The sequence below is a fragment of the Schistocerca gregaria genome, chromosome 1, assembly GCF_023897955.1.
Source record: "Schistocerca gregaria isolate iqSchGreg1 chromosome 1, iqSchGreg1.2, whole genome shotgun sequence".
In the NCBI taxonomy this organism is placed as follows: domain Eukaryota; kingdom Metazoa; phylum Arthropoda; class Insecta; order Orthoptera; family Acrididae; genus Schistocerca; species Schistocerca gregaria.
In genome coordinates this window covers 728208139-728222775 of record NC_064920.1, presented here as the reverse complement: position 1 = coordinate 728222775, position 14637 = coordinate 728208139, and the positions used below count along the sequence as shown (strand labels likewise).

General features: G+C 40.4%; 1 protein-coding gene across 2 annotated transcripts in view; it reads right to left on the bottom strand.

Annotated features, from left to right (window-relative positions):
- The window catches only part of LOC126266870 (trypsin-1-like), a 173300-nt gene that overhangs the window by 99127 nt on the left and 59536 nt on the right, over positions 1 to 14637 (bottom strand). For both annotated transcript variants that reach the window (XM_049971504.1, XM_049971515.1), the window contains exons 2-3: positions 9033 to 9074; positions 1874 to 1912 (exon numbers count right to left, since the gene is read on the bottom strand). In XM_049971504.1, the coding sequence (XP_049827461.1) occupies positions 1874 to 1912; positions 9033 to 9074 (81 nt within the window). The remainder of the gene's footprint in view (positions 1 to 1873; positions 1913 to 9032; positions 9075 to 14637) is intronic.

The window sequence follows — 14637 nt, the reverse complement described above, 5'->3', positions numbered from 1 at the left end:
CCCATACAACTCTAGTTTCCCCAGTAGTATGTCAACAGGAATGCAATCGAAAGCTTTGCTTAGGTCACATAATACCAGTGATACCATGTTATTATTTTCAAAAGCTGTTAAGGTTTGGACAATGATTTCCAAGATGGCCCCTGTTGTGTTCTACCCCTTTTGATTTGTTGAATCCACGGCATGCAGAATCACTGCCATATTGTTTTTCAAAGATGAACCAACATAGATGGTCATAATGTTTTGGCTCATCAGCGTATTTCCTGTAATATAAATACTTCAGGAGTAAAGCAGACACTCACCGCAAAGCAGATGTGTTTGAGTCATCGACAGGCACACACAAAAGAGCACTATGGGACTTAACATCTGAGGTTATCAGTCCCATAGAACTTAGAACTACTTAAACCTAACTAACCTAAGGACATCACACACATCCATGCCCGAGGCAGGATTCGAACCTGCAACGGTAGCGATCGCACGGTTCCAGACTGAAGCACCTAGAACCGCTCGGCCACAACAGCCGGCGAGGTTGTGTCAGGTATGGTAGAGGAAGAGAATGGCAGGCAGAGGGACTGGGGTTGGTAATTAGCATCTTGGAGGGAGGCCACCGGTTTGCTGTCTAGGAATGTGGGAGGGAGGGGTGGCAAGTGTGCGGTCTAGGCATGTGATGCACAGATGTTGGAACCTGTGGAGAGTAGTGCACAATGAAGTTGATGTGGAGAGGTGAAGTGGGAGAGAACGATAGGACAGAGGAAAGGGAACCTGTTGGGTGGAGGGTTGTGAGCAGTTTGTTAACAGAGACTGAAGTCAGGGTGATTCTGGAAGTGAAGGTTGTGTTTCAAGGATAACTTCCATCCAGGTATATGAATATGAAGATGGCACTACAAATGTAGTGTGTGGACAATAAGCTGAAAATATGGGTCTCACGGGGAGCATGCCAGACTTAAGTCCCTGCCATTGCACTATCCTCTGTGTCCTTGATGGCTCGGTTGGATAGAGCATCTGCCATGTAAGCAGGAGATCCCAGGTTCAAGTCCTGGTTGGGGCACACATTTTCAACTGTCCCTGTTGATATTTATCAATGCCTGGAAGCAGCTAAAAAGGTCTGGATTTCACTGTAATTTCATTCATCCATCCATGTAGTTCAGAAAAGCTGGCGGTGTGGATCCAGATGGTGTGAATCATGAAAAAGCATCCTTTGCTCTTCGAATCATCCTGTCTCATCTCCGTCAAATGGCTGTCACCACTCCCTCCACTCTACAGCTTCCCCTTCCTCTTCCTATCACCCTCTCCTAACTCACCTCCATATCATCTTCATAATGTGCTGCTCCCCCTGCCCCCCCCCCCCCCCCCCCCCCGAGCACTGACACTCGAGCATCACATGCCTACCCTGGCACTAGCGTCCCTTCCCTTCCACATCCATAGCCAGCAAACCAGCTGAATCTCTCCAAGCTGTGATCTACCCACCTCCAATCCTTCTTGCTGCCTCCTGCCTGTCTCTCTTTCTACCCACCCCACCTGACACAACTCCCACCCCATCCAAGTCCACCTGCCAAACTGCATTCCTGGTATTCTGGCACTGTGTGTCAAGCGGGCACTATGTAGGGGCATGTGTGTGTGTTTGTCTGTGTGTGTTTTGAGTATGAGAACATACTCCTAAAGCTAGCAAGTTTCTTGTCTTTTTGCATGTGCCTGTTGATGATTCAATACTTCCACTTTTCAATGAGTGGTCTCCCTTACTTCTAAACTATTTACATTCTACCAGAACTTTCCTTCTATATTACAAACCTCAATGTAATTAAAATATTTCAGCATCTGTTTCATTTCTTACAATATTGAAAAATATTTATTTCATTAAAATTTTAGCATCACTTACCTATTTGAGCTCTACTGCCACCTACAATTAATGGTTTAGCTGAAACAAAATAATATTAATCATCCATGTTGCATAACACAAAAGAAGGCATACAATATACTATGTAAACTTATTCAGAAACTGATATCTACAAAGAAGGCATCACGAAGCATGACGTAAGGTTCCAACACTTCTTTTTATTTTTGAACATGTTAAAATTATTAGGATTGTAATAAAAAGAAAAATTAAAATGGTTTTATTTTAATACCTACCGGTATTGTAAAAGCTGTTTGTAAGGTTTGAAACTACCCAGTAACTTAAAATTGTGTAGCCAATCAGCTTCAATAAGTGTGTTTATCATGAAAGGCTGGATGTTTTGAATCCCAGTCCAGCATATAGTTTTAATCTGCTAAGAAGTTTCAAAACAGTGCAAACTTCACTGCACAATGAAAGGTTCATTATGCTCTTAAGTTCTGACACCATAAACACATGTATTATTATTGGCCATCCAAAAATATAATTTAAAAAGCAATACTTCTTATCTGTAAACCACTCTCTACTATATAAGTATTAAGAATTTAGTTTTCTCAGAGACACTGAAAATTTTTGAGATAATACCAGACATTTCTTAAGTGCATAATTAAGTTTCACAGATCTATTAATCAATTTCATTGTCCCAATTTCCTCAAAAGATATTTGAATTCATGAAATACAGTCAACTATGAAACTATCCTAAAAACCATGATCTTCTCTCCAGTAGTCAATCTGAATTGTGACAAGGAAAGAATGCTACCCCTACCATTGTCCTTGAAATTGATTATCAAATGCTAGTTGCATCTGGAAATAAGAATACAGTTTCCTTCACGTTATGTGATCTTAGTACACTTGTTTATTACATTCCCTAGATATACCGGGTGATCAAAAAGTCAGTATAAATTTGAAAACTAAATAAATCACGGAATAATGTAGATAGAGAGGTACAAATTGACACACATGCTTGTAATGACATGAGGTTTTATTAGAACCAAAAAAATAAAAAAGTTCAAAAAATGTCCGACAGATGATGCTTCATCTGATCAGAATAGCAATAATTAGCATAACAAAGTACGACAAAGCAAAGATGATGTTTTTACAGGAAATGCTCAATATGTCCACCATCATTCCTCAACAATAGCTGTAGTCGAGGAACAATGTTGTGAACAGCACTGTAGAGCATGTCCGGAGTTATGGTGAGGCATTGGTGTTGGATGTTGTCTTTCAGCATCCCTAGAGATGTCAGTCGATCACGATACACTTGCCACTTCAGGTAACCCCAAAGCCAATAATCGCACGGACTGAGGTCTGGGGGCCTGGGAGTCCAAGGATGACAAAAGTGGCAGCTGAGCACACGATCATCACCAAACGACGTTCATCTGTCGGACATTTTGTGAACTTTTTTTTTCGGTTCTAATAAAACCCCATGCCATTCCAAGCATGTGTGTCAATTTTTACCTCTCTCTCTACGTTATTCCGTGGCTTATAAATTTTTCAAATATATACTGACTTCTTGAAAAACTTGGATTTATGAAATAAGTAACTCCTATTTAGCTGTAATTGTCTTATTTTAATAGCAGCAGGCAGCTTATTTTTGGTTAATAGTATACGTGTTCCTGTGTAGGCAACAAAGACAGGTGAGTCACAGAGCTCAGTGCTTCGATGTTTCTACTCCAGTGGCACAGTAAATTATTTAAATTATTCATGTACTTAAGTAGGAGAATTGTCACTTATCTACTAGGCAGATGCATCCAAACTAATTAAGGCATGTCATGACCCACGGAGTTTCAGCTTGCCATGCTGAAAATCCTGGAAGCAACACTGAATTTGTTTGCACAATAAATTCTCTGCAGGCCAGAAAAAAACACAATTTCTGTTCAGATTAAACAGAGACACAGAAGAGAAATCAGTAAAATTCTTGAGAATTCATATTAATTCTAAACTAAACTAGATAAACATATTTACCATGACTGCAGAGAAATGGCATGAGTGTTATGTTTCATGAGGAAACTGTGAGATTTAGTCACAAATCAATGTCTGTGACTGTCTTGCTTCATTTTCTTTCAGTCTTATATGCTTTACAATATGCTGCTATAGAGACACTATTGGCATGGGAGGGATGTATTTGAAATACAGGAGAAGGTACCAGTGGTTAGAATGATGCACACAGCTGGAAAGCATGTCACTTTTTCATACTGCACCACATAAATAAAAACAGCCTTCAAATGAAGCCTGACAACATCTTAAAATGGAATCAACAGATAAATGAAATAATGAAGAAATGTGTGGCAGGTTATCAACCAAAGAAGAAACTTACCTTCGTATGATTTTCGTTAAGTGCCTCACCTTATGTTCATTGAAGACAAGGGTGCTAGCTTATTTAGGATACTTTCACTTTCTGTTGTCTTACTAAATTACTTTCTGAGGCAACGAAGAAAAATAAATAAAGCATTTGCTCAATTTATTCATCAAGAAAAGTTCAGGAACTTGTCTCTAATGACCACTCATCTCTAATGACCTCATCATCAATGGCACAACCAAAAGAAGCTTATTAGAATAATAAGGGTTTCATGTAAATCTACTTTCAGAGTACTTAACTTACTTCCACTGCCATTCATTTATATACAAAAAACCATTTTGTTTTTCAAATCAAATGCAACTGATAATGACAAGTCTGGAGAGAAATTGTGATGTCCATGGCCATAGCAACAACAGAAACTTTCATACAATCCACACAAAAATGTGTTAGAAGAGTCATTCCACATAGGTTTGAAATTTTTTAATAAACTCCTGGGGAAATAAAAGTTATTAAAGGCACAAAGTCCTTAAACAAACTCTATAGTCATATTTACTGTGGCACTGATTCTTCTCAGTAAGTGAAGACACAGATGTATCAATTACAATGCCAAAGATTTAACTGCTTTTTGGGTAATATGTAAGTTTATACCACATGTTTAAATTATTTATATGCATCACAATCTATGTACATATTATTTTGTATTATTTAAAATTTTATTTATCAACATAGCTACTGTGTGCTTTGAAATTCTTATATGTCAGGATCACTGTCAATTTTGGGACTAATCTTTGTTTATTAGCTGTTTAAGGTATAAGGTCCTGTGTGTTGCAAATACCAAACTTTTCCGTTGTCGCATCTGCTCTATTTTCATGGAGAGAAAGACCATATACACTTATCTGCCAGAGCATTATGACCACTGACCTACCATGGATAGAAACACATCCAGGTGACAGCACTGTCACCTGGCAAGGAATGACTGCTAGTAGACACACATGTAGTATCAGTGAGCTTGCTGTCCTTGTGTAGAATAGGGAAAGTGCATGATCTATGTGAATCTGACCAAAGGTAGATTGTGATGGCCCAGAGCCTTGGCATGGGGACATTGGAAACTGTACAGCTTGCTGGGTGTTCAAGGAGTGATGTGGTAAGTGTCTTCAACATGGGGGAAATCCAAGGTGAAGCTAAATCCAGATGTCATGGGTTTGGGCTGCCACCCATCATTGCACATGTTACATGTCGTAGGCTGGGCAGACTGGTAAAACAAGGCAGGTGGTGAACCGTGATGGCACTAACATGTTGGGCAGAGTGCAAGTGTGTCTGAAGTGCATTGAACACTCCTAATGATGGGCCTCTACAGCCGATGACCCATGTGTGTGCCAATGTTAATACCTTAACTTCAGCAGCTACTAATGAAATGGGCACATGACCGTTGGCACTGGACATTGGCACAGTGGCAGTGCATTGCATGGTCTGATGAATAATGATACCTTCTTCATCATGCCAATGGGACTGCATAGAGGAAAACAGCTCCTTGACACCTGTACTGTGGGACGGAGACAAGCTAGCGGCAGCCCCATTATGCTCTGGGTAACATTCACGTGGACTTCCATGGGTGCAGTGAAGCTCATGCAAGGCCCATGATGGTGAAGGAATATCGTCATCGCCACTCCTCCCCCCCCCCCCCCCTCCACCAAATTTACAAGAATTTGGTGACATGGGCGCAGATGTGGTGTCAACTCCCTCCAGTGACCCACACCAAGCCTCACTCCTTCCATACCACAATGTGTCACCACTGTTATCTGAGACAAAGGCGGACATTCTGGCTGTTAGGTAGGTGGTCATAATGTTCTGGCTGATCAGTGTATATTAGTCATTTTGTGTCATCAGCCCAATATCTTTGTGGAAACACAATACAAGATTTCTGGCCTTCAATGAATCAATTAAATCCTAATTTTTTCTTCCTTTCTTTCTTTAGCATTATTTTTTTTAAATGTTTCACAGACTAGGAAGCTCTTCCCTAACATGTAGCTGACCAAGGTGGCACAGTGGTTAGCACAATGGACTCACATTCTAAGTGTCAGTTCAATTCCCTATCCACCATCTAGCTTTAGGTTTTTCTATGATTCCTCTAAACTGCTTAAGCAAATGCTTGGATGGCACCGTTGAAACGAAACTGACAATTTTCTTCATGTTAAATACTGATCTTCCTTTCTTTTCTTTCCTAGCATGTACCTTGTGATACATGTGCCACTGTTATCATGATTTGCCAAAACTCTTTTATTTAAATTTGTGGACAGGTTGCCCTTCCTTTGCTTCAATCATCAATTAACCTAAGGGAGGGAAGTTGTGTGCACTGCCTGTCTGTGAATCACATAAACTTAGTTCTGAGTGTTAAATATTTGTGTTTTTGAGGCAGAGACTGGGGACCAGCTCAACATTTTCCTAAACAAGGGAGGAAAGCTACATTAAAAGCAAATTCTGGTTGGCGAATGTTCCAAACCAATAGTGGTTACCTTGCCATACAGACTTAATCCATTTCTGGCTCATTTCCTGGTCTCACAGACTACTGTATTGTGCCTTAAGCTATATGAGCAGGTCTTTATTACTCCAGGGGAAATTATTTTCTATACTATAATTCTATACAAGACTATAATTAGTTAAAATATTGTGAAAATGATATATAGCGGAGATGATGAGCCGCAGATAGGCACAACAAAAAGACTGTCTGAAAGTGAGCTTTCAGCCAAGAAGACCTTTGTCAAAAATACACACAACACACACACACACACACACAACTTTCACGCACATGACCACAGTCTCTGGCAGCTCGAGTCACACTGTGAATAGCAGAGCATAATGGGACAGGCAATTGGGTGGGCGTAAGGAGGAGGATGGGACGGAGAGGAGGAAGGATAGCAGGGTAGGGGTGAGGGACAGTAAAGTGCTGCTGTGGGAGTGTGCAGGGATGAAATGGAGAGTAGGGCAGCTAGGTGCAGTCAGGAGGTTAGATGGAGAGAATGGGGATAGAGGGGGCCTGGGGCAGTTGGGGGGAGTGGAAGAGGAAAGAAGTGAAAAGACTGGATGTGTTAGTGGAACAGAGATCTGTGTAGTGCTGGAATGGGGGACACCAAGAGGGCTAGATGGGTAAGGGCAATGACTAATGGAGGTTGAGGTCAGGAGGGTTAGGGGAATTTGAGGTGGAGGTCAACATCGAGGAAGGTGGCTTGTTGGGTTCATTGATGACGTCTTCATCATCTGGATCATAGGTGAGGACACCCTATCCACATTCCTCCAGAACCTCAACACCATCCCCATTCGCTTCACCTTGTCCTCCTCAATCCAACGAGCCACCTTCCTTGATGTTGACCTAAACCTCAAAGATGGCTACATCAGTACTTCTGTCCATATCAAACATACTAACCACCAGCAGTACTTCCACTTCGCCAGCTGCCACCCATTCCATGCTAAGACTGCATCTGTAGTGGCGAATGGCCCATCTCAAAATATACTGAGGGTTTGACTGAGGCCTTTACAGACCGACATTAACCTCCCAACCTTGTACAAAAACAGATCCCCCATGCCTTATCTTTCCAGTCACCCACCAACTCCCAAAGTCCCACTGCACAGCCACAGAGGAGCATTCCCCTTGTGACTCAGTACCACCCAGAACTGGAGCAACTGAATTACATTCTCCGCCAGGTCTTTGACTACCTCTCACTGTGCACTGAAATGAGAAATGCCCTACTCACTATCCTTACCACTCCTCTCACACTGGTACTCCACTGCCTACCAAACCTACACAATATCCTTGTCCATCCTTACACAATCCCTGCTCCCAACCCCTTGTCTCATGGCTCATATCTCTGTAATAGATCTGAATGCAAGACCTGTCCTACACATCCTCCCACCACCACCTAATCCAGTTCTATCCCATCAGAGGCAGGGCTACCTGTGAAACCAGTCATTGATCTACAAGCTAAGCTGCAACCAGTGTGCTGCATTCTATGTGGGCATGACAACTAACAAGCTGTCTGTCCACATGTATGGCCATTGACAACTGGACCACTCTGTTGTGAGCATGCAGCCAACAACATGTTATTCATTTCATTGTCTGATTCACAATCTGTGCCATTCTCCCCACCAACACCAGCTTTTCTACAATGTGCAGGTAGGAACTCTCCCTGCAATATATCCTACGTTCCCGTAACCTTTCTGGCCTCAACCTTTGTTAATCAGTGTCCTTCCCCATATAGCTCCTTCCCTGTTCCCATTCCAGCCCTCTGTCCCACCAGAACACCCAGTCTTTTCACTTCTTTGCTTTTCTGGAACATCCTCCCCTCTGCTCCGCCCACTGTCTAGCTTCCTGACTGCACCTAGCTGCCCTACTCTCCATCTCATCCCTGCACACTCCCACAGCAGCACTTTACTGTCTCCCACACACACCCTGCTATCCCTCCCCATCTCCACCCCAGCCTCCTACTTTCCCCCATCTGACTGCCTTGCTCATCATGTGCTGCTACTCACAGTCTGGCTCCAGCTGCCTGAGACTGTTGCCATGGGTGTGTGTGAGTTGTATTTGCGTGCATATGTGTGTGTGTGTGTGTGTGTGTGTGTGTGTGTGTGTGTGTGTGTGTGTGTGTGTGTGTGTTTGGCAAAGGACTTGTTGACCGAAAGCTCACTTTCCGAGTCTTTTTGTTGTGCTTATCAGTGACTCAGCATCTCCGCTATATGGTGAGTGGCAACTGTCCTTTTCACAATACTGTTACATTCAATCCTGGATTTTCCATTGTATAATTAGTTAAAAGTTTCTAAATACATTTATTTCACAAGTGTCTAATTGTCACTTACCCGACTGGTTGTTTCTGTTGCCACCAGCAATAGATGGATCAGCTGAAAAAAAAAAAGCTCTTATTTGGGATGTAGAAATCTCTTAAGCTGCAGAAATTTATTAATAAGATTATGCAGAATTCACTGTAGACTCATAGTTTGTGTTTGATTAATGACACAGGGAGTTTTTGATGTTCCCAATGAGGGATTCAGGTCATAATGCAAGAATCACTGACTACATGTATCTAACCTTTGCTATCTTCAATAATTTATTTAGTTTATCAGTTACATGTTCTATGAGGCACTTGCACAATAGGCTATACCATAAGTCATACAGCAAATGTACTGGCTACTAAAATGTGTTAATATAATAGAGAAAAGTATGTAATTTAATAAAAGAAATAACTGTATAATCATTTGCATTAAGTGGGCTACAAGTTTCTAAATAAAAATTCTTCAAAGGAATTGAAGGATTTGTCAGAAGTGACTTTTTAGCTTACCTTCAAATTTGCCTTTTTTGTGAGACTTTTGTAACGTAAAGTAAATTGTCGAATATTTTGTATGTAATGTTATTCTCCCTTTCTAAGTAATAATGAGTTTTATTGATGATTCATAAAGGAAGTTTTTCGTCTAATATTGTAATTAAGAAATCTGATCGGCTATTTACAACCAATTTCACAAGATAATACATGTTGTGTGTGGTTGGCGTTAAAATACCAAACTTTTTAAGTAACTGACTACAAGAACTTTATGGAAACCACTACGTGTTAGTCTAATTGAATACTTCTGTGAAATAGAAACTTTGTTTTTGAATGATGATATACAAAATAATATTATTCTATAGGACATTCTCAAATGAAAATAAGTGCAGTATCTTAATTAATTATTCATTTCTCTCCAATATTGTAGTAACAGAATTGGCTGAACTGAGTTGCTTAAAAGCTACGAAATAGGTTTATTCCAGTTAAAGTCTTCATGAATGTGTATATCAAATAACTCTTAAGATTCTCTCTTTATTATTCACTCTCTCTTAAAAATTAAACAGAAATATTGAACGAGACACCACTTCCATAAAACCAGTCAACAAGTCTCTCACACATAATTTATGATTTACTTTGTTGCTTTATGTTTGTTTTGATTTATTATACAATTCACATCACTTGAAAAAAAAAAATCTGCTATGTGTATGTCAAATATACAGGGTGTTTCAAAAATGACCAGTATATTTGAAACGGCAATAAAAACTAAACGAGCAGCGATAGAAATACACTGTTTGTTGCAATATACTTGGGACAACAGCACATTTTCAGGCGGACAAACTTTCGAAATTACAGTAGTTACAATTTTCAACAACAGATGGCACTGCAAGTGATGTGAAAGATATAGAAGACAACGCAGTCTGTGGGTGTGCCATTCTGTACGTTGTCTTTCTGCTGTAAGCGTGTGCTGTTCACAACGTGCAAGTGTGCTGTGGACAACATGGTTTATTCCTTAGAACAGAGGATTTTTCTGGTGTTGGAAGTCCAATGCCTAGAACACAGTGTTGTTGCAACAAGACGAAGTTTTCAACAGAGGTTTAATGTAACCAAAGGACCGAAAAGCGATACAATAAAGGATCTGTTTGAAAAATTTCAACGGACTGGGAACGTGATGGATGAACGTGCTGGAAAGGTAGGGCGACCACGTATGGCAATCACAGAGGGCAACGCGCAGCTAGTGCAGCAAGTGATCCAACAGCAGCCTCGGGTTTCCGTTCGCCGTTTTGCAGCTGCGGTCCAAATGATGCCAACGTCCACGTATCGTCTCATGCGCCAGAGTTTACACCTCTATCCATACAAAATTCAAACTCGGCAACCCCTCAGCGCCGCTACCATTGCTGCACAAGAGACATTCGCTATCGATATAGTGCACAGGATTGATTATGGCGATTTGCATGTGGGCAGCATTTGGTTTACTGACGAAGCTTATTTTTACCTGGATGGCTTCGTCAATAAACAGAACTGGCGCATATGGGGAACCGAAAAGCCCCATGTTGCAGTCCCATCGTCCTTGCATCCTCAAAAAGTACTGGTCTGGGCCGCCATTTCTTCCAAAGGAATCATTGGCCCATTTTTCAGATCCGAAACGATTACTGCATCACGCTATCTGGACATTCTTCGTGAATTTGTGGCGGTACAAACTGCCTTAGACGACACTGCGAACACCTCGTGGTTTATGCAAGATGGTGCCCGGCCACATCGCACGGCCGACGTCTTTAATTTCCTGAATGACTATTTCGATGATCGTGTGATTGCTTTGGGCTATCCGAAACATACAGGAGGCGGTGTGGATTGGCCTCCCTATTCGCCAGACATGAACCACTGTGACTTCTTTCTGTGGGGACACTTGAAAGACCAGGTGTACCACTAGAATCCAGAAACAATTGAACAGCTGAAGCAGTACATCTCATCTGCATGTGAAGCCATTCCGCCAGGCACATTGTCAAAGGTTTCGGGTAATTTCATTCAGAGACTACGCCATATTATTGCTACGCATGGTGGATATGTGGAAAATATCGTACTATAGAGTTTCCCAGACCGCAGCGCCATCTGTTGTTGACAATTGTAACTACTGTAATTTTGAAAGTTTGTCTGCCTGAAAATGTACTGTTGTCCCAAGCATATTGCAACAAATGGTGTATTTCTATTGCTGCTCGTTTAGTTTGTATTGCCGTTTCAAATATACCGGTCATTTTTGAAACACCCTGTATATGGACCATATATTCACCTATATTCTCAATTCTCCGACCATCCCCATGAATAACCTGCAAAGGAAAGCCCAATCCATTACCCAGTATCATTCTGGAGTGGAGCAACTTAAACCATATCCTCCACCTGGGCTTCAACTATTAACATCCTGCCTGGACATAAGAAACATCGCCTAAATCCCCCCCACCCTCCTTTCAAAAAAGGTATTCCACTGCATACCCGATCTACAAAATGTTCTGGTTGATTCTTATGCCACACCTACTACCTACCCTTATTCACATGTGTCATACACCTGTGGAAAGTCGAAGTACAAAGCTTATCTTATGCGTCCACCCAGCACATCCAACCCCAGACTTGTCACAGGAATGTCCCGCTCTATCAGAAGTAGGTGAAATTACGAAAGCACATCTTGACATGGGATCATTGCCATAGTCATGGCAGTGGCTTGTTTATCATAACGAGCTTTGCACTGTTAGCCAAAAATCCATTTACTCGTGAGGAAACATTAAATTGTTTACCTTAAATTTCTCTAGAAAGAAACTATCATGTATGGGAATCTTCTCTTTTTCATTCTTATCAGTTACTGAAATCAAATTTCTCTTCTCAAAATCATTTAGAAAATCCACACTGAAATTATTATAGACCAATAGCAGCTTCTATTTGTATGTCAGATAGCTTAGTCTAGAATCACAATGATTTTTTTTCCCACTGGAGAATTGTATACAGCTATGATTCTTAAATGATATACCTAGTAGTTTCTGTTTACAAGCACATGCTTCTGTGTTCTCATCAACAAATTTTACTTTTACTAAACTCACCTGTCATTATAAACCTGGCAACACCCTCTTTTTTATATTCTAGTATATAATCATTTATAGTTAACTTCTCTATTCTTGTTGTTATCTGATGAACAGATAAGCAAAAGATGTATCCATGATAGTACATGTTTCATTTGACAATGAAACAGATTACTGAATGGGTTTCTGTCCAAGAAGAAAATTTCTTTGAAACTCATTTGAGGTGTTCAAAGGGAACTTGAAGGAAGAAAGCTGAAATATTTTTTAGAGCCAATGCTGGTAAATAAAATATTTAAATTCTTTCTTAAAGCTGTTCTTGTTTCTCTTTGCCTCTTTGTCCATTGAAAATGACAGTACAGTTAAATAGGAGATGGGATTAAAGAATTTACTGGTAAAAAGAGAGAGACATACCTAGTTGAAAGGACGCAATACTGTCAATAGTCAAAACTCAATTATCACCAATACTGTAAAATACTCCAGTTGGTTATCAACAAAGCAAAACACATATACTATAACCAAAAATAAAATGCTTCAAGAATATAGCATATTTAATTGATCATCACTTCTACAGTCTGACCGAGTACCTAAAAACCAAGCAACAAAAATAAAGATGCATTATGAATATTCTATTTTGTATGTTGCCTCTAATGTTTGTTGTATATATGATTCTTTGCTAAATTACTTCAATATCTAATCCTTCGGAATGTAATACAAACTGTATTTTATCTTGTAAAGATCTAACCATGCCCAATATCCTTCTATATATTCTATACATGTAGGATTTGAAGGACTAAATAAATAAATAAATAAGTAAAAACAGAAAGCAGGACTGATAAACAGGAAACAAATGAAAATAGTAGGTGAAAGAAGTTGACTTCCCATGCAACAGTTAAGGAAGAAATGATGATACAGAGAAATTACTAATTACCAGTTTCATTGTACCTGCTAACAAACACTCAAATACAAAAATAGTCAATTTCGGGTGGCTGAGGCCTGTTCTAGTTGGCGGGCCAATATTCTACAATTGTAGATATTTGGGTTTTTAGTCAGTGTTACAGAGAGTGAGAATGCATGTGTGTGTGTGTGTGTGTGTGTGTGTGTTTTAGTCAGTGTTACAGAGAGAGAGAACACGTGTGTGTGTGTGTGTGTGTGTGTGTGTGTGTGTGTGTGTGTGTGTGTGTGTGTGTAAATGAGTTTTTGTACCTTCTGTTGTTGCAGCCACAGCTGAATCTGATGGTAGATCAACTGATTCTGGCTGGCTGCAACTTGTAACATCTGATGCCTCCTATGTCCAGTGACAACGTTCTATGGTCACTCCAGAGTGTGGCCAAAATCAGTGAATGGTGAGCAAGCTGGCAAGTACTTCCTCTGATGCTGTTGTTATCACAATTTCACTCACCTGGGCTTTACATATCCTGATCCCCCCCCCCACACACACACACTTTGGAATGGGACACTGAGTGGAACTGATTATTTGTCAGGTTGTGTATGCCTTTGACATTGCATCTACAGAAGGACATTAGAGCTAGTGTCAGATCTATAGCATGGGAACATCCAGCATTGTCAGATACAAAATTGTTAGACAGAGCCTGTATTGCAGTATGCAGGTTTTTGTTGATATCTGAGCCACATACCAGAAATCTGATATAGAGTTCACCGTTAAGAGGTATTTTCTCACTTCAATGGGCTTGCAAAGTTCATATACATCATTTCTATGGGTGCTTGGGCTTGGGCCAGGGCAAAAAATCATTGCTTCAGCACTGTTTTATTGACTGAATTAAAGGTTCAGACTATCCAATGTTTTCAATATTGGTATTAACTCCTATCCAGAAAGTATAACACTGTGCTAAAGACCATGTACATGTCTTTCCCCAGCAATATCAGTGAAGAAACTGGACGAAACCTGACCAGAACAAGAAAAGAATGAAAACTCTATACTACCGTTCTTCCATAATCAATAACAGGATGCCTTCACACACATTGAATCTGTGGTGAATCGACAAAAGTGTGTTAAATATTGGCTCCACACATTTTCTACATCTACATTCTACAAAGCTCTCTGATGTGCATGGCAGATGCTAC